Source organism: Lepidochelys kempii, chromosome 1 (genome assembly GCF_965140285.1).
Source record: "Lepidochelys kempii isolate rLepKem1 chromosome 1, rLepKem1.hap1, whole genome shotgun sequence".
In the NCBI taxonomy this organism is placed as follows: Eukaryota; Metazoa; Chordata; order Testudines; family Cheloniidae; genus Lepidochelys; species Lepidochelys kempii.
Window position 1 is genome coordinate 264950394 of NC_136380.1, and position 19477 is coordinate 264969870.

Here is a 19477-nt window from a genome sequence, read left to right on the forward strand (position 1 = left end):
ATATCCGCCACCGAATCACCCCCACTTTATAGCGTGCTGAAGGGGAAAGAGGGTATTTTCATTCAGTAGAGTTTCCCGTCGGAGAAACAAAAGATGAGTTTTAAAAGAGTCAATAAACCGTGAGTCCTGGACCTGGAGAGACCTCGGGAGACAGAAACTTTTGTTTTTCCTTCTAAATAAAAACTGCACCGTGCTCAATGAAATTCCCAAAGTAATGAAACGTTATTCTTTAAAGGGTCTTCTCCCACTCAAGGCTCAAAGCCAGACATTTGAATCAATGTTTTCATAGTAAATTGATTTCAAAGAGAAGGAAGTAACACAAACTCGTCCATGAGCGTTGAATATGGATTAGAAATTAGCTTCTTTGACCAAAATCTTTTACCCTCCTTAAAACATGAAATGTTAAATTAGCACACCATGGAACAATGCGAGAAGCAGATTGAAGTCCCGTGAGGGACTGTTTGTGCCCCAAAAGTGGATGACTTGTTAAAGCAGAGTGGTTCGTAGGGTGCTGCTCTGTGTACAATACAGAGCTGCTAGCTATATCTTAGTCCTGTGTTACAGGAACCTTTATTATCCTAATAGACAAGGTCATAGTAACTTCAGGTGGAAGAATTATTGGCGAGGTTTTCTTAGACTATGAAGAAAATATTAACATTCATTAACGCAACACTGCATTCTGAATTGATCCAGTAATCAACTTTTGAAATCCTGATCCATTGTCTAAAGGGCATGGCTATTGCTAAGGTCTTTTCATTCTTGTGCATTACAAACTTCAGCAAATTGCCACTGACATGTATCTTTGCTTTAGGACTAGAACATTGCATATTACACATTATTGTTCAATTAGTGATGGATTTATGTTAATAAGGAACAATTTAAAATAGAAATAACAATCACACATCTCTCTTACAAGATAGAAAGGTATGATGCAAACTTTCACAACAAAATTATACAATAAGGTTAACACACACAGTGAAGAAATAGAAGAAAACATTCCCTTATATTATTAAATCAAATGCAGAGCTCTCCCATAATAGATAAGGACACATCCCTTTAATAAATCACACGGTTCTGCCTTGTGTTGTTACAAGTGATTCCTAATGGTACTATATGAGATTAGATTTTAAATCAAGGGTAGCCATTTAAAAAGATGTTTTTCCTGTTACTACTTTTTCCTTCCATTTGTGACATTTTTGAACCCACAGACCAGTTTCATATGCAATATATAATCATAAATGGGGACCAAATCTCTTTTGCTATATCAAATTAACCAATCTCCCACAAACCCCTAATTTATCCAAACTACAGAGGGAATGGGTTAGACAGTATGATGTGCTATATGTATTCGAAATTAAACGTGTTAAAAACTGTTCTGTGTACTTGAAGAATTTGAAACCCCCTTTTAAAGGAATTAGGGTTTCACTATTATTTTGGGTTCAAAGGGACCAATCAATATTTGGGGGACAGTTCTTTAAATATGAGAATAAAGAACCCCAGGGCAGGTGAAAGATAACTTGGATAAAATTGTGTATATTTGTTTGATTTGTCGCAGCAACATTAAAACAAGGCTTTCGTCTCTAAGAGAACAGGATGGATTCAACATAGAATGCACCATAATCACTTGGTGCTATTGAATATTTATTTTTCTCAGTGGTTTCCTATTATTATATATACACAGTTTACAATCTGATTTTACCCCATCGATATTTATGGAACCTGGAAGAACAAAGGCTTGGTGCCTAGTTTTCCCTCCCCAAAAGGGGCTTCCGTTACTCATGAAAAGTAATGGGGGTGGGCGAGGGGGAGGAGAATCACTAATAAGTGCTTAAATTTTTGGCGATCCCTACTAAAGGGGTGGGCGGTTTCTACTTAACAAACAAGGCTGCTCTTTCTGTTTTAATGCGATGTAACTCTTTTTTTGAGACAGTAGGTGGCTCTAAAAAGAGCCTTTGGGTTAGCTGTGAAGTTGAAGGATTCACCTTTCTTCTTGGTCAGTTTCATTTGCTCTTGGCCTTATGACTTTCAGTTTTCTTGGGCAGCAGCACGGCCTGGATATTGGGCAGGACACCCCCTTGAGCGATCGTGACTTTCCCCAGCAGCTTGTTGAGCTCCTCGTCGTTTCGGATGGCGAGCTGCAGGTGACGGGGGATGATCCTGGTTTTCTTGTTGTCTCGCGCCGCGTTGCCAGCCAGCTCCAGAATCTCAGCAGTCAGATACTCCAGCACCGCAGCCATATAGACCGGGGCGCCAGCGCCCACCCGCTCCGCATAATTGCCTTTGCGAAGCAAACGGTGCACACGGCCCACCGGGAACTGCAGCCCAGCCCGGGAGGAGCGAGACTTCGCCTTAGCCCGCACCTTACCTCCCTGCTTTCCTCTGCCCGACATTGTAATTCGTTCTCTAGCAACAACTACCCCGCCCACAATCTGCTAAACCTGCCCTGAGCGCGCAGTAGCGCCCCGATGTCTGTCCTTTTATCCTGTCCGTGTGACTCGTAATGTAATTTGTGATTGGCTAAAAAATGAATATGGTCTGTTCCACCAATGGTGATGCGGATCTGAATCTGACCAATGGCTAGTCAGTAGTTACTGTAATTTTACCCTTCCTCCTTCTGCGCCCCCTCCCTGTCCCGCACTTCTCAGAGGCTGTCTTGCTCCATCTAAACGGCCCTCAGTAGTGACAATAAATGTGTTAGTCTCTAAGGTGCCACAAGTACTCCTTTTCTTCTTAATTGATTAACCTGTCTTTGTAAACCTGAGGCTTTTCTTTTACAGTATGTACTTTGAGTATGTGTCTCCTAGACTATTTTAGTGCTTTTCTGTCTGCAGAAGTAATAACTGGTCCTTCCACATTGGTGTGGTGTGGGATATCTAGTTAATTATAAAATAATTGATTCAAGGATGATTAAAAGGAGAACAGAGTAGAATGTTTTTTTTTCCCCCTGCATGAATCTTGCCATAAATGAGATACTTGTATTTAGTTTGCTGCTTGCTCCCAAGTGAATAAAAAGGGGATAATTAATGTCTTTTAAACATCTTACCGGAAGATCCAAGTATATATCTTAGATATTTTCAGCCAAAAAAAAAAAAATAGGATACATGCTATCTAAAATGTATACAGTCAAAATACCATTGCTGTGAGAAAAGCTCAGCAGCCATTCTTTGGTAGCAAAAATGTACAGCTATTTAGAAGTGGAAACAGTTTGTCTTCAATGGCAATAATGTATATCTTTTTAGGAATGGGAATAATTCTGAGTAAACTGTGTTTAGCTTGACATATTTAGTTAGAATATCACAAAAAGTGATTAGTTTGTCAAGAAAAGCTAAACAAGAAATTGAGATACTTTTCTTTGAGGAAGGAAGGGAGTTAAATCAACAATATTTGCGACCATCACAGTGACAAATGTGGTGGGATTGGAAAATGTTTTTTTTACAAAAATAAGTAACCAAATAAGAGTATGTTACTCTGGAAACAAATCATCCAGGTTAAGTTTTACACTGGTCAAGGCTAGACAACATTATCTCTTTGAATGTTTTGGAACCCTAATATGGTCTATCAGTCTCTGAGGAACAGTTTGTGATACCATTAGACAAAATGAAAAATATCTAATTACATAAGTAGTCCAATTGACTTCAGTAGGATTTCTCCAGGTATAAGGCTATCACCATCTGGCCCTAAAAGAGAACCATTAAATAGGTTCAGCACCTCAAGTTGGAGCAAAAAGAGAACCTAACCTCCACCCAGTTGTAATGATCTGCCCATGTTAGAAGTGTCATCACTGTGCCTCCTGTATTCAGTATTTCCAGTCCCACCATGAATATTAGCTATCAACCAAATCTGAGTCAGAAACCACCTGGGAGAGGACCTTCATTGTTATGGGAGCAACTATATGTGGTTTAAGAGCAACATATAAGAGTCATCATCAGCACAGATAGTGAAATTACTGAGAACAGTAATGGTCTTTGAGAAAGAGACTGTCATTTCTGATATGTTTACCACAATGGGGACATGGCCTGACTGAGGTCTTTAGATGCTACCACAAAATGCATTTAAAATCCTCAGTAATGCATTCCTTCCCCGCTTGGATAGCTGCACAACGTTGACTATTTAGGACAGAGGTGGGCAAACTACAGCCCGCGGGCCACATCTGGCCCGTGGGACCCTCCCGCTCAGCCCCTGAGTTCCTGGCCCGGGAGGCTAGCCCCCGTCCCCTCCGCTGCTGTTCCCCCTCCGCCTCAGCCTCAGCCTCAACTCACTGTGCCACCAGCACAATACTCTGGGCCGTGGGGCAGCGAGCTCCTGGGGCAGCGCAGCTGCAGAGCCCGGCCTGACCCGGTGCTCTGTGCTGCGCGGGGCGTGGCTGGCTACAGCTGGGCAGCACGGCTGTAGTGCCGCCAGTCACCGGTGCTCCAGGCAGCGCGGTAAGGGGGGCAAGGAGTGGGGGGGGCGGGTTTTGGATAGAGGGCAGGGGAGTTTGGGGTGGTAGTCAGGGGGCGAGGGTGTGGATAGGGGTTGGGGCGGTCAGAGGGTGGGAAACAGGGGGGTTGAATGGGGGCAGGAGTCCCCTGGGGGGCAGTCAGGAAGGGGGGGGTTGGATGGGGTGGTGGGGAGCAGTGAGGGGCAGGGGTTCCGGGGATGGTCAGGGAGCAGCGGGGGTGCATGGGGCAGGAGTCCAGGGGAGGGGGGGGCATCAGGGCCAGAAGCGGGGGGGGTGGGTAGAGGGTGGGGGCCAGGCAACACCCCCCTCCCCTAACCAGCCCTTCATACAATTTCCAAAACCTGATGCAGCCCTCAGGCCAAAAAGTTTGCTCGCCCTGATTTAGGAAAACAGCAAATACTTTTTTTGAACAGGGACTTGGGGCGCACTAAAGGAGATATGGGGGAGGAGGAAATGTGATGAGTGGGAGATTTTGACTTGTAATATATTAAATAACCGGTAAATAGCATAGCTGGTAGAGAGGGGAGACATGCTACTGAGGAACTTCCTCCACCACTCCCATGGCGAGGAGCTCCTGCACCTCCTGAATAAGGAATTGCTCGTGAGAGGGATCCCTGAAGAGGGATGGGAAAAGGGGGTGGGACGGATGGCAACAGCAGAACTGAAAAGAATATCCCACTTCCACCATATGGAGGATCCGACAGTCAGAAGTTATTTGGGACCAAGCATGGTAGAAGTGGGACAAACGATTAAAAAAGGATGGGGAAGGATGTGGTGTACCATCCTCAGGCGCCCCTTCAAAAGGCCTGCTTGGAACCCAGCGATGAGTTAGTTGGGCCCTGGCTCTCTCTAGCCAGGGGATTGGAAAGCTTTCTTCCGCCATTCCTGCCCCTTCTCCTATAAAAATCCTGCCTCAGCCGAGGATAGAATTGCTGCTGTTGTTGCTGAGGCTTGAAATGTTTGTGTTGGGTTGCCAGGGTGGGCATACCCAAGGATTTAATGGTAGCCCTTGAGTCCTTTAGGCTATGGAGCCTAGAGTTAGCCTGCTTCACGAACAGACCTGAGCCATCAAAAAGCAAGTCCTGCATCATCTGTTGAACCTCAGGTGAGAGTCCCGAGGCTGCAGCCATAAGCTATACCTCATGGCGATACCAGAGAACAAGGTATGCACCACTGAGTCTGCAGCATCCAGTGAGGCCTGTAAAGAGGGCTGTGCCACCACCTTGCCCTCCTTCACTATAGCTCCAAACTCTTCCCTGGACTCAGTTGGCATCAGCTCCTTAAATATGAGCATCGATTTACAGGAGTTGAAGCTGTATCTACTCAGAATTGCCTTCTGGTTGGCAATCCTGAGTTGCAACCCCACCATACAGTACATGCATCTGACGAAGTGGGTATTCACCCACGAAAGCTTATGCTCCAATACATCCGTTAGTCTATATGGTGCCACAGGACTCTTTGCTGCTTTTACAGATTCAGACTAACACGGCTACCCCCCTGATATTTAACCCCCCTGTAGAGTACACTTTGTGCTCAAATAAATCCAGGCGCTTGGCGTCCTTGGACTTAGGTGCTGGGGCTCATTGCCCCTGCCTTTCCTTCTCATTCACCGCAGCCACCACCCCCGAGTAAGGCTGCGGGCATGTGAAAAGGTATTCATACCCCTTAGATAGGACAAAATACTTCCTCTCCATGCCCTTCACGGTGGGAGGGATGGAGGCCAGGGTCTGCCAAATGGTCTTAGCATTAGCCTGTATGGTCTTGATGAGGGGTAGAGCCACCCTCGATGGGCCTTCCAGGGCCAGGATTTCGACCATCAGGACCTCCGACTCCACCACCTCCTTGGCCTGCAGGCCCATGTTTCACGGCTCCCTGGGAAGGAGGTCCTGGTGGGTGCATCTGTCTACGGGGGGTGGTCCTGAGACAGAGGTGCCTGCAACTGCCTTGTCTGGGAAGGAAGACGAGGAGGCTTATGGGGGAACAAGGTTCTTCTGACCCTCTTGCTCTCCAGTGACCTCCTGTCCTGTCTCACTGACTGGGCCAGGCAAACCTGGATCAGGCTCAGGAACTGGGGTTGGCTCCAAGGTGTGTGTGAGGAAATGGTACCTCCTCCCCACCCCTAGGGGTGGGGCGACTTGCTGAAGCCTCCTGCACCCTCAGTTCAGAGGTCACCAACCAGGAACCTTTAGATTGGGTGCCCTGTGCCTGGTGGTATGCCCATGGGATCCAAAATGGCCACTGCGTTGGTCCCTGCCACTATGCAGGCTACGGCCCAGCTCTCACCTCAGGCCCTCCACGGACTGACCAGTGCCGGACCTGTTCTGAGTATCTAGACTCTGTCTCTGAGTCCAAAGACATGGACCGGGACCAGGATGGTACTGAGCAGAGCTGGCCCAGGGAGTGGTGCCACAATTCATAGGCGCCAACTTCCCCTCTTTCCCATGCCAGCTCTGCTCCCCAGCCCCAGCCCCACTCCACCCCTTCCATGAGGCCCCATCCCAGTCCCGCCTCTTCTCACCCACATTCCAACTCCCTCCCCAAATCCCCACCCCAACCCCGCCTCTTCCCCTGAATGCGCCATGTTCCGGCTCCTCCCCCTCCTTTCCAGAGTGTGTTAGCGCTGCCAAACAGCTGTTTGGTGGCAGCTGGGCAGGAAGCACCGGAAGGTAGGTGGAGGAGAGGGGACATGGCGTATTTAGGGGAGGAGGAAGTGGGGCAGGGGGGTGAGGGGACCTTGGCTGCTGCTAGGTGCAGAATACCCACTAATTTTTCCCTGTGGGTGCTCCAGTCCGCAAGGCAGATGTGAAGACCTGGCAATTAACTATAGATTACCATCAGATCAAGGCTTGCACCCCCCAGTGGGCTCCAGTGGTGGCAGACATGACCGCATTTGTGGAAAGTATTCTGCCTGAGGCACAGTGGTTTTCAGTGACTGATTTAGCAAATGGCTTCTTCCCCCTGCCCCTGGTTCCAGAGAGCCAAGACCAATTTGCCTTTACCTTTTGCAATACCCAGTATATGTTCACCTGGGTTCCCCCATGCTAGCCCATCAAGCCATGACTAGCACCCTGGATACCCTGACTGGCCATGGGACCCTGGAGTGAAAATGGGTACACCGCGGACAACTTAAACGAGCAGGGTCTGCCGCGGTGGGAGCATGGTGCTAATTTGTTTCTAAGCTTCTATCTTTCAGCCTCTGAACCAGAACATCAGGAGAGCGGGTATCCGCTGAAGAGTTACAGAAATACCATGGTTATAGTATCATGACAAAGTCTGTGTTCAGTGTTGTATGTTCCATGTTGCATTCCAGCGTGCCTCAGGAAGACTTACCTTCATCGCACCATCCATCGCTGCGCTGTGGGACACTTACCTTGAAGGATCCTGAAATCTCCAGTGCTGTGCCTGTCCTGGTCGTGTGAGCATGTGAGTGTGACCCCCACCTCTCTTCTTTTGAGCTTAGCTATCAGTATAATAAACGTGCTGCTTTCTCCCAAACTCTGGTGGGTCATTAGTCCTCCCTCAGCTTACCAGCTGGCCCAGTTTCGGGTAACAGGCCGACATGTACCCAGGAAGGCTTGCAGGTAAACAAACCCTTTCACAGGTCATTGATTCTGAAGCACCCTTTATGGCTTCCATTTAACATGTTTACATCAGTAATAGACGTTCATATCTTATTATCCTAACTCCAGAGATAGAACTAATACATGCAAACAAATAGGATGAACACATGCAGTAGATCATAAGCTTTGTAATGATACCTTACAAGAGACCTTCTGCATAAAGCATAGTCCAGTTACATGATTTACACTCATAAGCGTATTTCCTTAAAACATATAGAACGCATCATCACAGGTGGGTCTCTGGGATGGAGATCCACTCCTCCCTTGCTTCCTGTGCTGCTTCTGCGCCTGGGAATGGGAGCATTGCCGGGTGAATCCTGCCGGCTTTGGCGCCAGGGTGTGGCAGTGCCATGGGTTTCTGCCAGATTCCTTCCACAGTGCTGCTTCCACCACTGCCACCAGGGCACTGCGCACCCATGAGCTCAGTGCCGGGTCTTGCCATGCCACTGGAGGTTGTGGTCTGAGTGCCGCCATCATAAGGAGCTGCTTGAGGTGAAAGTCTTGCTCCTTTTTTGTTCCGGGGTGAAACCCTTTACAAATCCTGCACTTGTCTGCTCGATGAGCCTCCCCCAGACACTTTAAACAAGCGTCATGGGCGTCGCCCATTGGCATGGGTTGACTGCAGGACTTGCAGGCCTTAAACCCCTGGGACTTGGGAATTTAAGCCCTCACAAAGAAACACGTTTGGGGTGGACGATAAACCCCACAGTCCAACAGCTAACTAAAGAACTAAGAACCTATACACAGTTTGTGCATGTTGCCAGATTGAGGGGATGGCTCCTGCTTCTGTATGAAAGGAGCCTGGTGTAGAAATGGAAGGGTGGCATCATCACTATTTTTGAGGTTGGAGTGTTCTACAGCCACATCCTTTCCATTAGTGCCTTCCAAGAGCTCTGAAGTGGAGATGTGAGGTGAAGGAATGGAAGTTGAAGACATTAGGTCAGAGTAGTCAGGCGAGAGAAAACAAAGGTTGAGAGGGTCTTTGTTTTTCCCATTTTTGTTCAGACCAGGACAGAAATAGGGGTATACATCCAGAGGGAATTTCAGGCTAAAAGTGTAGATGTGAGACATGTCTGAAACATCATAGAAATCTAACCTCTGAGCCTTACCATCTAAGTGAATCCCCACTACTTTAGGCTGTTTGCCAAGTTTTAGTTTAACTTCAGGATCCTCAAAGGCTATATAATCAGTACTGTTAAAAAACCGTATCCCCCAGTACCCATTCTCTGGCTTCAAATCCTGCCAGCCTTTCCTATTAGCCTTCCCATCTGTAACCCCAAGATCCCAGTCTGTCTTATTTCCCACATACACTTCCCAGTAATATTCCTTCCCAGCTCTGAGGGTCTCAGATCCCAGCACGCAGGCCCATCCATCAAATCTCTCCAGAGTATCAGTCACCTCTTGCTTCTGGTCACTGTGGCTTACATGTAGGCAATCCGATGAAATATGAAGGTTGGGATGGGCTGTGTTAGGATCCACTCTAATTTGCACTGTACAATTAAATGGAGACACATTGGGGGGGGGGACACAAAAAACAAAAAAAACAAGCATGGGTGAACATTCACTTCCTGCATCACCCAATTCACAGAAGCATCCCCTACATTCACTACCTGTCTTCCTGATTCCCTGAGGTCCCTCTACAGCCTTAAATCATTTTCAGATTAGAAACACATTTTAAGTAAGCATTGTTTCTTCTTACTCATCAGAACTGTGCCCTGAGTGTATCCAAATTTATATCTGCTTACTTTACTGACTAAGACTGCTTCTTGCTCCTGTGGGTAGAGCACTGCGCAGATCAAAATTTATATCTGCATCCAATCCATGATCCGCAAACATGATTGGCAGATATAAAGCGGATACCTGCAGATTTGCAGGGTTTTGCCTGTGAGTGCCACACAGATAAGAAAGTTAGCTGGATCCCATTCCTTCTTGTAGTTTAACAACAGAAGTCTTCATTAAATCTCAGTTACACCTGGCCAAATCCATTGAATGGGGTTTGCACAGGTATCAGTGATGGCTTAAATTTGGAGACACTCAGGTTGCAGGAAAGACCCTAGCTGGACTTTCAGAGCCCAGATTGTATTTTATAATTGGTGGCTAGAAAAGGTATCTTTTTATTTGTAAAATAAGTAAATTTCCTCTGGAAATCATTGACAGACAGTAAATATGGAATCCCACAGGACTATTTTTTAAAGACAATGGGGGGGGGGATCACACTTTGATTGGCAGAGACTCCCTTTTGGTCACTCTGGTAGGTAGTGTGCACTTTCACACACATTTAGAAACAAACTCTGCTCTCAGTGACACCAATGTAAATTAGAGTAATTACTTAAATTTCATGTGGATTTATCCCTCTGCAATGAGGTCTACTCAGAACTCCAATAATAAGAAAAAGGAATTTGACACGGTGGTGACAGAGACTGGGACTGTGAGCCACAACTTTCAGGAAGGCTCACAAGTTCCTCTCCTTTTTATAGTTCCCTCCCACCCATTCTTTGAATGATCATTCCTCTCCAAGAAGAAGGCAAAACATTGGATTTAGCTTGTCCACCTCCATTACTGAGGTAAGTTCTTCATGTACACTGAGCAGAAGACAGACCTTCAGAACGTGGTGCTGGACTAAAAAGGAGGTAATTTCACTGAGATACCGAAGAATAAATAAAGTAACTGTTTTTTTGGTTACTCACCAGCTGAGTTTCGGGCCTTCAATAGCTCTGAAATGTGAAACAAGAGAAGTTAGGAAAGAATACCAAAGTTAATGGAGTTTGCACTCTAAACCCAATTGTGACCCTTCTCTTACAATCCACAGAAAAAGAACTATTAGTCTCAAAACTGGTAAGTTAGGTATGTCATTGAGATAGAATTCTTCTCCCAGATTTGAAATGAACCGGACAAGGAGTTCATTGGTTGTGACACCTTAAAAAAATATATATATATATATATTTTAAAGGCCAACTCCAAAAGTTCATATTTACACTTAGACTCCACCTATACACACACACACTGAAATACCTAAATAAACGACCTGACTTTCTAAAGTGCTGTATACCCAGCAGATTCACTGAAGTCAATGGGAGCTGCTGGGTGGTCAGTACTTTTGAAAAGTTGGGCCTCTTATTTTGGTATTTAAATATGGGCTTAGAAACTTAACTTTACATACCCACTTAAAAATATGGTCCTTAGGTGTTGAGTTAAATAAAGATATAGAAATATCTGTATATTATCCAGCAAGAAAACAGAACAAGGCAGGGAGATAAAACATAATTTACTGAATTCAGTTAGTTGAGATCTAGTGCACAGGACCAAATATTACTTTAATTTGTTATTTTAAATAAGTTCTCCACAATGGAACGTTCACATCTGTTCAGCTGATAGGAAGTTCTGGAGACCAAACCAGGGAGCAGCAGGAAGCAGCCAGAGAAGGAGTTCTTCACTCCCCATGTCTCCTGCATAGAACTTAGGGAGCAGGTTGGAAGAAATGCCATTTTCAGCATGCTGCCGTTCCCCCTGCCCTCAGAGTCCCTCCCTGCCCCCAACTTTATCCAGCGTGCACTTTGCCCACTATTACTGATCACTTTGACATATGCCAGAAGGAGGCCCCCCCATTTTTGAGCAACTCTTATGGAGGAGTATGTGGGAGCAAGAAGAACAGAGAAGTCAAGACAGCATGGGGAGAAGTACATATCCTCCCCTTGCGCGCGTGCACACACGCACACGCACACACCTCTGAGTGGACTTTCTAAGGTCTGATAGAGTTCACTAAAAACTAGCGTATAAAAGAAATGTGCAGTTTGTAGATCACAGTGAGATACAAAATGTTAGATTTTTCAAAAAGTAGAACAGCTGTCATCACTCAAATCAAAGTCTCAGATTCCCCAAACTGCCTTATCAGATTAACCTCAAACTTTCAAAAATATACATAAAAACACACCTTCATGCTACGAGATCACATATGCCAAATTTCAGGAAGAAAGTAAATTTGAGTTTTGTTTGTTTTAAGGAAGTTATAGACGTAATGACAACTGTCTTAGAACCTTAACTATGGAGTCACTAAAGCAGCTCCAAAACAACACATCAGAAAGACAGGATCATAGAAATCCAGTCACAGGCAGCAATACCAAGACACCTGTGTGCTCCAAGTGTGGTTGGGGTGCGTGCCAGCAGGGCATGTGTAAAACATTAGTGAACTTGAACATGTTACAAGTTATAACTGTTATCCCACACTGAAAAGGAGAACCACCAACTGTCTCACTCAACAACCCAAAAGGGGGGTGATGCACCCATCAGTGAAGAGACAGACAATTATCCTTCTGAATGAATCCTCAGGCTCCTGAGAGAGAAACACAGACAAACACAATAGAAGAGCAGGGACTGGGAGAGACAGACAGTAATGAAAAGAGAGGAAGATACAGAGAGAGACCAAAGAAGTCCATTCTAGAAAAACAAATTTCATACCTTTTGCAATTTGAAGCTTTCCTGAGGGAAGAAAAGAGAAGAGATGAATGTGCAAAGAGATCATCAACTGGTATTATACCTACATCAATGTGTCCATCCTCAGCCAACCTATGCAACACCCTCATCCTGTGTTGATGCTACATTCCCATGACCAAAGGGTCTCCTTCCCACAGAGATCTATTTCAGCGAAATTGGACAAATGTTGGAAAAAATAAGCATTTTTTGGTGAGTCTGGGAAATCTAAATGTAACAGAGAAAATTCTCAGGGCCAAGGGGCAGAACCAATCATTCACAGGAGCTGAAAATAGTAACATCTTATTGATGTTTTTGTCCCATCACACATTCCATACCTAATTCTTGCTTTTAATCTCTAACTCAGGATGCATTTGTCTATGGAGAATATTCTACACTGGGAAAGGACCAGGAACATACCTTTGGATTCTCTCTCTGTTTTGAATATGAAGCCTGTAACCACACCAAATATAACGAGCAATAGACATAATATTACTATGGTGACTACATATGGGTGTTTATCATATGGGAATAAATCACCTGAAATGAAAGAGAATGGGGTTGTTAGTTCAGGAAGAAAATAACTTTAGAACTGGACGGAGTCTCAGGGTGTCTCACTGACATCCTTCATGCCAGGTGTCCACATCTAGGACGCTCCATAAGCGGCTCTAAAGTTCCCCCAACCTCCCCCAAACTACAAGCATCTCATCTAGATTCCCTCATCCACCATAAGCCCTAGCTACAACATATGATACTATGTATTTTTAAATACCATACACAAAATAAAGAGGGGATGTTCAGAGAAATTAGAAATTCCAAGAAGGCAAACTGTAAAGTTCCTGCTTCCTGTGGCTCTGTCCTGCCCTAACCAGTTATGTTCAGCAAACCAATACCCTGTCTTTTACTACCCAGACAAACTCTTTGAAATAGGAAAGCCTTACTGGAAAGTTGCAGCTCCGACTGTCTTGTCTGGTCCCAGAAGTTGCTTTGGAGCCGACACACCAAGACCTGGCTTTTGTTATCTTTCACATCCATGTGACTCTGAATATTGTGTAGACCTTGAACATCTTTTACAGATAACATAGTTGAGTTCTGTCTTTGACCATGCCTGTCAGCCCACATTATTGCTGGTTCTGGATACCACCCTTCTGAACTGCAAGTGAGTGTCACTCCCTGGTCCTGGGAACGGTGCACAGAGATTGTCGGGCCTGTGCCAACAGCTGTGTCAAAGCAAACCAAGTAATATTCGCTTACTCAACATGGAAACACCACTACTTTGTTCCCATTGGGAGGGAAAGGATTCACCATGTTAGTATCACTAGCACGTGCATTGATGCTCTATGATAATGTGTAGCCAGCAGAGGAACATCATGGCCCTCTATAGCCACAGCCAGTCACCAAGGCCTCTCAGTAACTGCTGCCAGCTGCCATTGCATCTTGGTGATTAGAGGTGGATAATAACTGCTTAGATACCTGGCAGAGATTTGAAATGAAACAAAAAAATGCCAGAGGAAAATGTGTGCGTTTGCGGGGGGATACACATCAGTGAAGGGATACATGTCACCTGCTAAAACAGAGAGCAATTCACTGACAAGAAGAGCCTACTTTACCTCCAACCTTTAACTCCACAAGGCTTTCCAAATAATTCGATTTGTTGCCAATGAAGCAGACATAGCTGCCTCCATCTGCCACCTGAACCTTCTTCAACAGTAGAGAGACATTGCCATTGGGAAGCTCCTCCTTGAACAGCTCTGTCCTTCCCTGGTAGTGTGGGTTCTGCTTCTGCAGGGCATCATGCCCATTCTCATAATGATGGGTCAGGCCAGCAATCTCACTGCTATGCCATCTCACTTCCATCTGTTTGGCACTGGTCCTAGGTGAAAGCTGGCATGGAAGGATGACATCTGTGCCAACTGTGGCAATCACTGGAGAATCTGATCCTTTCAGGGTAAAGCTTTCTGAAAGGGATATCATGAAAGGTATTAACACCAGCACCTTATTCCCTATTCAGTTCCAACATTGCCAAACCCCACCTCCACCACATTCTGGATTATAACCATCTGCATTCTCAACACTGTAGTTCTCCTCGCTATTACTACCAACCATCTTCATCACCAAAAAACAAAACTCCAACAGAGTGACAAAGGAGACTATGACCACCATTACACAGGGGCAAATCATGTGGAGGAGCATCCTGGACAAACCGAGCATCCAACAGGTGGAGTGGGAGCTACTCCTTTTAAATCTGATAGCACTGGGAAGGAGCATAACCTGAAAATACAAGAATTGCTTACCGCCACCCCTACCCACCATCACTCAGCAGCAGTCTCGACAGCCCATACATCACCACTCACAACTCTCACATTTTTTGTTACCACTACCATGGTCCAGGCAGATTTCCTGCTCACTAATGTGTCTCTCCCACCCAACCACACTAACCAGTATGCCCTATTCCTAAAATGGAGAGCCAAGAGCACTGGACAATCCCCCCAGCAAGTGCACATAGCACTTTTCAGGATTGAACCCTATATTTGCAAACTTTTTCTAGAGACTCCATTCTCCAGCACCTGTCTTGATTTAGGAGACTCACAATGACAGGTGAACAGGAAAATGTCCTCTGTCCCATTTAGGAGATACATGGAGTAAAATTATTGGGTGATCCTCTCTGTCAAATTCACTCCCACCTCCTCACCCCAATTTGGAACTAATGTCCTAGGAGTAAAAAGCTCCATAGCCCAATTCCAACAATACTATAAGCCATGTGATTCCTGAGCCAGGTGTGTTTATGATCTATGTCCAGGTGTGAGGTGAATGGGTGACTGGTAAAGAATTAAGGTTCTTGATAAAGATGGACAAATATTGAGAAAACTCATTCACTACTGATTTTCAGGAATAAAAGCACAGAGTTTGGGCCATTCGTATTCATGGGGTAAAATTCAGTCAATCATGAGTATTCAAACAAGTACCAGACATTTGCGAAAATGTTTGTTTAGCCTGAAAGTGTCATGAATTTTAACATAAGTGAGCATTCATCGGAAAATTCACAGTAGAGGTGTGTTACTGGTTATTTACCAGTCATTTATTATTCTCCCACATAAAGAGTTCATTCGCAACATCAGTAGGCAGTAACAATAGGCCGTGAGTTAAGTGAGCAATCACACGACAAACACAGTGGGGTGGGAATAGGTATTGTTTCATATTCTCTGTGTATATATAAAGCCTGCTGCAGTTTCCACGATATGCATCTGAAGAAGTGAGCTGTAGCTCACGAAAGCTTATGCTCTAATAAATTGGTTAGTCTCTAAGGTGCCACAAGTCCTCCTTTTCTTTTTGCGAATACAGACTAACACGGCTGTTACTCTGAAACCTGTCAAAAGTTTGTTTGCATGTGCGTTATTTGCTTCAACCTTACTACAGAACAGGATTGATACATGGATCTGATCAGAAAGGGGCCTACATTAGGGACAAACAGTTTGATCAGCTTTAGTTCTTGATATCGTACACCACCACTTGGACCTAACATTGTATGTTGTTTTATGTTTTTGTGGGTTTTGTTTGCTTGTTTGTTTCACCTAACTAAATACATACAAGGAAAATTACCCCTTTCACTCCCATTCTGGTAAAAATACATTTAAAAAAAAAAAACCTCCCACCCCCGGGATCTCTTGTTTACATCCTCTCTTTCTCCTACAGCTCCTTTCTTCTTTGCTCTCAATAGCCTTAAGAAACCCTCCCTCTACTTCACCAACTACTTCATCTCCTTTTTCCCCTTTGTCTCTAAATTCCCTGAACAAGTGGTCTTGATTGCCTATCCTCCAGCTCTCTTTAATCACGTCAATCCCACCCCAACAAATCTCATTATCAGCCTCCTCCTTAAGCCAAAGGGCTTGTGCTCTACAATTATTCATTTCCATTCTTCAGCTGCCCTTCATAACATGGATTAAATTATTTTCCTCTCTTCCTTTCTTCCCTAGACTTCTGTTCTTATGCAGTGCTGCCATTCAAACTGTACAGCAGTGCAAGAGCTGGCTCGTGAACAACCCCTATTTCTATGTGAATTCACTCATCTTGTTCCCTCCCACATGCCTTGGTGGTGCTGTTGTGATTCTGTCCACATGGTTCTTGGGTAGAAGTGGCCCCTTCTCCCACCATGTGGCTAAGGTAAAGATCAGAGAGAAGGGTTTGACTTGGGAGCCAGGTCCAGATCCTGCTTACCTGAGGAGACCAGGATTCCTATATGGTAGAAGAAGACAAAGGCCCAGAGCCCACTGCTGGCAGACAGTTCCATAACCCCTACAACACAAAATAGAAGAGTTCACATCAATGTCCAGAAAATTCTGGGGGAAGGGTCTGGAGAGCCTTCACAAATCAAATCACACTTTCTTTCAGGTGAAAATAATATGAGGTTCAAACTAAATTTTTCAGACTATAATGGGAGAATTAGGAGTTTATAGTCTAGTCATATTTTACATTTAAATAGCACCTTTCATCTGCAGTGTGGTCCAGTGGATGGAGCACTGGACAGGACCTTAGGAGTCTTATGTTCTATTCCTCTTCCCCCTCATCTACTGTATAACCTTGGGTAGGTCACATCACTTCATGCCTCAGTTTCCTCATGTGTGAAATAAGGACAATGATAGTTCTCTCCTTTGTAATGTGTTTTGAGATCTACAGATGAAAAGCACTATACAAGAGCTAGGTATAAGTAATTTGGTCTAAAGAATCCCAAATGACTTCTCCTACACAACACAAAAACAATGAAATGCAGCCTATGAAGTGGAAGTGTTATGATGAAAGGGCACATATGTCAGCCATATAAATAGGCTTCGAAGGATTAGATTTTTGTTGGTAAATGTTGATTTCACCACACACACAAACCCATGAAAATATATTTCCATTGATAATAACTGAAATTTATTGAGACGCAAAGTAAAAAAAAAAAAAAAAGTTGCTGGAGAACTTCTTAGAGTTTGATTTAAGATATTTACTTTGTATATTTTGACATTTGATGTTGACAGTTTGTGTTTTCACAGTTATAAAGTTTTAACTTTCTGAATCTCAGCGTCTATTGTCATTGTCTGATTTCCCCGTCACATAAACTTCCTGCAACTGTGAAATGTTTAAACCAATATAAAAAATGCTTAAAAATAATTGATTTTTGTCAATTATAACAATAAAAATTGAATTCTACTTACATATGAAGCATTCAGAAGAAAAGAATTAACACCTCAGAAAGGTGAATTTTCCTTATTCCAAAATGAATTATGCTGATTTTACATTGCCAACTGTTTGGGGCAGGGACCATCTTTTTATTCTGTGTATAGCACCTAGCATAAGGGCTCCTGGCATTGGTGCTGGAACTATGGGTGCCGAGGGTGCTGCTGCACCCCCTGGCTTGAAGTGGTTTCCAACATGTACAGGGTTCACGGTTTGATTCAGGTTTCAGAGTAGCAGCTGTGTTAGTCTGTATTCGCAAAAAGGAGGACTTGTGGCACCTTAGAGACTAACCAATTTATTTGAGCATAAGCTTTCCTGAGCTACAGCTCACTTCATCGGATGCATCAATGACTCTCAGTGTAACCCACACCCCTCCTGGCTGTGGTGTTCTGTCCCATCCAGTAGCACCGAGACCACTTAGAGAGATTAATGAGTCTGCTCTGCAGCCTGTTGGCTCTTAGCTAAGCCTGTAGAGCAGACTCATTAATCTCTCTTTCTAAGTGAAAAGAAAAGGAGTACTTGTGGCACCTTAGAGACTAACCAATTTATTAGAGCATAAGCTTTCGTGAGCTACAGCTCACTTCATCAGATGCATATCGTGGAAACTGCAGCAGACTTTTCTTAAAGCTCATGCTCTAATAAATTGGTTAGTCTCTAAGGTGCCACAAGTCCTCCTTTTCTTTTTGCGAATACAGACTAACACGGCTGCTACTCTGAAACCTGTCTTTCTAAGTGGTCTGGCACTGGATGGGACTGAACACCACACCCAGGAGGCGTGTGGGTTACAGCAGCACCCCCACTATACAGGTTGTCCGGCCCCCCTGGCTCCTGGCCCACCATGGGACTGTAACAAGTAACAGTCACCTACGACGGCCAGGTGCTGCAGCCTAGACCGCTGCTGCCTGCCGCGCCCCGCCACAGGCGCCGAGCAGAAGGCCCAGCAGGCGGCGAAGGAGCAGGGTACGCCCAGCCCAGCGCTCACCGTCCTGAGCCCACCGTTGCCACGGCCAGGGAGGAGCCGCCCGCCCGCCCGCTGACCCCCAGCCTTCGGCTCCCTCCCTTCCCCGCCCCCCGGCTGCAACCCCTCGTGCCCCGCCCTTCTCCGAGCAGGCCCCAGCCCCCCTCCTTGCTGGGCCGGTGTCCGCTGCAGGGAGCCGCCCCGCGAAGCCCCCTCGCACCTGCAGGTCCCCTTCCAAGCCGGGTCCGCCGGGGCCGGGGCGCCGCGGCCGGAGGCCTCGAACAGCGCCCGCTCCCCGACGGGGGGTGCGCTGAGCCTGCGCAGTGACCTTCGCTGTTGCCTCTGCCCTGGCGTCGCCTTCCGACTTGCTGCCTCCTCTCCGGGGGGGGACGGGGACTGCAGCGCGGGGTGCCAGGGTCTGAGCAGGGGGCAGACACTGACTGGCCGAGGCGGGGGGGAATCAAGCTACTGTAGGTAGCGGCAGAAGAGGGGCTGAAGGGGGGGGAACCGGGGGTGGTCGCCGGGGTTCGGTCCGGCCGGGGGGGCGGGAGACGCTGCCGGAGCCTGTGCGGGGACAAAGCCCCCGTTTAGGGAGGGGGAGAAGGGGGAACAGTGACCCCGTGGGACGAGCCACCTGCTGTGCTTGTAAATAGCGGGGAGCGACGGGAGCGGAGGCTTTTTTCGTTCCCCTCCCAGGAGGCTGCCAGCCAGCCAGCCCCGGGGCAGCGGGCGGGTTCCTGGGGCCGGGTTCCTAAAGGCCCAGGCCTCCCAATT

At 46.0% G+C, this 19477-nt stretch overlaps 2 protein-coding genes across 2 annotated transcripts; both read right to left on the reverse strand.

Moving 5' to 3' along the window:
- Window positions 1-1072: 1072 nt before the first annotated feature.
- LOC140906610 (histone H2A.J) lies at window positions 1073-2469 on the reverse strand. Its single transcript, XM_073330841.1, has one exon. It carries the CDS (start codon window positions 2388-2390, stop codon window positions 2001-2003), a length of 390 nt encoding a protein of 129 aa, XP_073186942.1. The 5' UTR covers window positions 2391-2469; the 3' UTR covers window positions 1073-2000.
- Window positions 2470-8046: 5577 nt separating this feature from the next.
- LOC140904961 (butyrophilin subfamily 1 member A1) lies at window positions 8047-19100 on the reverse strand. The gene is made up of 8 exons (XM_073327349.2): window positions 18924-19100; window positions 16744-16821; window positions 14139-14486; window positions 13470-13748; window positions 12949-13068; window positions 12517-12537; window positions 10749-10775; window positions 8047-9551 (listed from the first exon to the last, which is right to left on the reverse strand). Exons 2-8 carry the CDS (start codon window positions 16814-16816, stop codon window positions 8791-8793), a joined length of 1629 nt encoding a protein of 542 aa, XP_073183450.2. The 5' UTR covers window positions 16817-16821; window positions 18924-19100; the 3' UTR covers window positions 8047-8790.
- Between the last annotated feature and the right edge of the window lie 377 nt (window positions 19101-19477).

Bases quoted from the DNA above. Each gene is read 5' to 3' on its own strand.
- LOC140906610 (XM_073330841.1), bottom strand. From the start codon at position 2,390: ATGTCGGGCAGAGGAAAGCAGGGAGGTAAGGTGCGGGCTAAGGCGAAG.
- LOC140904961 (XM_073327349.2), bottom strand. From the start codon at position 16,816: ATGGAACTGTCTGCCAGCAGTGGGCTCTGGGCCTTTGTCTTCTTCTAC. The intron at 13,069-13,469 runs GTAAGGCTTTCC...CTTTCATTTCAG, and splicing joins GTCGGAGCTGCAACTTTCCA to GTGATTTATTCCCATATGAT. The intron at 10,776-12,516 runs GTATGAAATTTG...TTCACATTTCAG, and splicing joins AAAGCTTCAAATTGCAAAAG to AGCTATTGAAGGCCCGAAAC.